The 2,773-nt window shown below is 36.8% G+C and overlaps 1 protein-coding gene across 1 annotated transcript in view; it reads left to right on the top strand.

The window, feature by feature from the left end:
• LOC119417319 (rho guanine nucleotide exchange factor 7) overlaps positions 1-2,470 on the top strand; it is a 3,612-nt gene extending 1,142 nt beyond the window's left edge. The window contains exons 2-5 of the mRNA XM_037684527.1: positions 854-940; positions 1,115-1,190; positions 1,307-1,383; positions 2,155-2,470. Coding sequence (XP_037540455.1) covers positions 854-940; positions 1,115-1,190; positions 1,307-1,383; positions 2,155-2,286 — 372 coding nt within the window. The 3' untranslated portion in view covers positions 2,287-2,470. The remainder of the gene's footprint in view (positions 1-853; positions 941-1,114; positions 1,191-1,306; positions 1,384-2,154) is intronic.
• The last annotated feature ends 303 nt before the right edge of the window (positions 2,471-2,773 follow it).

The raw sequence follows: 2,773 nt of genomic DNA, 5'->3' as shown, positions 1-2,773 counted from the left end.
TATTATTATTATTATTATTATTATTATTATTATTATTATTATTATTACAACATATGCTGTGTTTTTTAAGTCCAGTGCAATTAAATGCTTTGTAGCAAAATGCTCATTTGTAATTTGCATCTTGTTCCAATAGGTACTTTTATTAAAAAAATCATAAAAATAAATAAATAAACATAAGACGAATGAGGAAAATTAGATTAAATTAATAAACAAGATAAAATGAATCTAGAAATAAAAAGCACAATATTTAGTACAAGTAAATTTATTACCCAATTACCCAAAACTTTGCAGCTTACTTCTTTTTTAAATTTATAGTAGATTTTTTCATAGTATTGTTATTACACAAAAATTATGAATAATGTCCAAGAACTAAGACCCAGATTGGATTCTTCCCCACTTACTCTTCTGAGCTGTGCGTCGTGAGTGTAAAGAAAACGACTGTAAGGTTAAATGGAGGATTTGATCGGTTCAGTCTCATTAAGTCGTGTGTGTGTGTGTGTGCGTGCGTGCGTGTGTGTGTGTGTGTGTGCATGTGTGTGTGTGTTGCATGTTCAATAATCCAGGTAGAAAGATCTAAAAAAGTTAAGTCAGGTCTTCTGGACGGGTTCAAAAAACAATAAATTGTAGAAACGTTTCGTCTTTCATCCAAAAGACTTCTTCAGTCTTCTTCAAACTGAAGAAGTCTTTCGGATGAAAGACGAAACGTTTCTACAATTTATTGTCGTTTGAACCCATCCAGAAGACCTGACTTAACTTTTTTAGATCTTTTGTGTGTACTTTTAACTAATAAAGACAGTGTTGTTGTCTTTATTGTCATTATAAAATATCTTTCTCATTATGGTTTTTCTTGTAGGGTCTTCAAGAAAGACTGATGCTTCTGTTTCCTGAAGACGTCCTGCTGCTTTCTGTCGACAGCAAACGGCTGAATGTAAAATACGAGGTGAGAAAACTCATATTAGCACCTCCTGAACCACTGCGGCAAATGTTTCTGTCTCAGTCACTATTAGACAGACTTTTGTCTTATAGCACATGCCTTTACGCGTTAATGCAACATTTATGAAATTAGAAAATTCTTCCAAAACATTTTATTTTTTCCTGTTTCTGTCTCTGACAGGGCAGGTTGGCTCGAAACGGCATTAAAGCAGTGGAGCGCACAGCTCGTCCTGGAAGGCTCGAGTTTGAGCTGATAGGTACAGCCTCCCCCCCCACACACACACACACACACGACATCAACGCATTTAAAGCTCGACCATGCAGCAAACTGAGTGCAGGGACTGACTTCATGTAATTGCTGTTTTTGGTGCAGGTGAGCTGCTGGAGCCTCTGCAGGTCTCGTGCACCTGCCTGGAGGATTACCAGAACTGGGTTTTTCACCTGCAGCAGGTTTGACTCATTTGTTTATAAAGTCATTATGTTTTAAATAAGGAGCTGACCAAAACCAAAAATGAGTAAAACAGTCTGTGAAGCCAAAAACAAATCAACAAGTTGTAAAACCATTCATCAATAAAACTGTTAAATCAAATAAATTCAAAATTTAAAATAAGATTTTGCATAATCTGTTAGTGCTCAGAGTATAGATTGGGAATAAGTAGCTATTTTGTGTCGGCTGCAACTGATTAGCTGTGGCAGCCATCTTGAGCCAGGCTGACAACAAAAATAATGACTAGTGGAAGCACTTTTACCATCTGAGAGTTTTATTGAAGTCCATCCTGATTCACAAGACGGTTTGCTAACAGTTTAGCAGGTGCACACTTACATAAATTATAATTACGCTACAGTATAGTCCACTTTTCATGGTGAGACAATGTCATATTTTGTTATGATTTAGTAGTTTAACTACAAGCAATGAGTATATTGAAGTAAAGCAGGTTCAGGCTAGTTGTCGATAAAAACATGTAAAATGTTTAATTTACTGCAGCGCTGAAAAGTTTTGCAGAATACGTCATTTAAACCAACATCTGCGCTGATTAAAAAAAAAAAACACTGGCTACCTTTGTTATGCAGAAAACCGATTAAAAGGAAAATGCTGAGCAGCGACGTTCGTCCTGATTGAAAACAGCAACTAAAATTAGAAGTTGTAAGAAATATTCATCAACTCAGAAAAGTCTCTTCACTGTGAAGCAACAATAACGAGATTATGTTTCGGATCCACAGCCAGACAGAAGAAGCCACGTCACTGAGGGTCACCCTCCGCCTCCCCTCCATCCAAAGCTCCAAGGGAGCAGGAAGCCGACCCAGGAGCTGATCACAGCAGCCGATCAGAACCACATCAACGGGAGAGGCTGACCTGCCGCACTGAAGGAACCAAAGTAGTCACTAATGTAAAAACATGTTCAGTACCACTCCACAATAAGGCTTCTTTATAAAGGGTTTATTAATGCTTTATAAATGAGTTGATAAAACATTTTAAAACTATTTTCATTCCGTAAAGCAGTTTGAAATGATCAAGTGCTGTACTGTTAGTTATTCAGGTAATACAACTTGTTGCCTGTTGTTAATCTTAATTTATTTTATTAAATAACTTTATATGCTCAAAGTGCTTATATAAGTACAGCTTAGACAGTTTACAGCTGGAGACAGGTCCTGTTATTAAAACTTAAAGGATGAGCGCCCCCTAGTGGCTGGCTGCTGGTAATGGATGGATGGATGGATGGATGGATGGATACAGACAGACAGACAGACAGACAGACAGACAGACAGACATACATACATACATACCATACATAACATACATACATACATACATACATACATACATACATACATACATACA

This window comes from Nematolebias whitei, chromosome 11 (genome assembly GCF_014905685.2).
Source record: "Nematolebias whitei isolate Nwh7 chromosome 11, NemWhi1, whole genome shotgun sequence".
Classification (NCBI taxonomy): Eukaryota; Metazoa; Chordata; class Actinopteri; order Cyprinodontiformes; family Rivulidae; genus Nematolebias; species Nematolebias whitei.
This window is presented reverse-complemented; position numbering and strand designations above follow the sequence as displayed.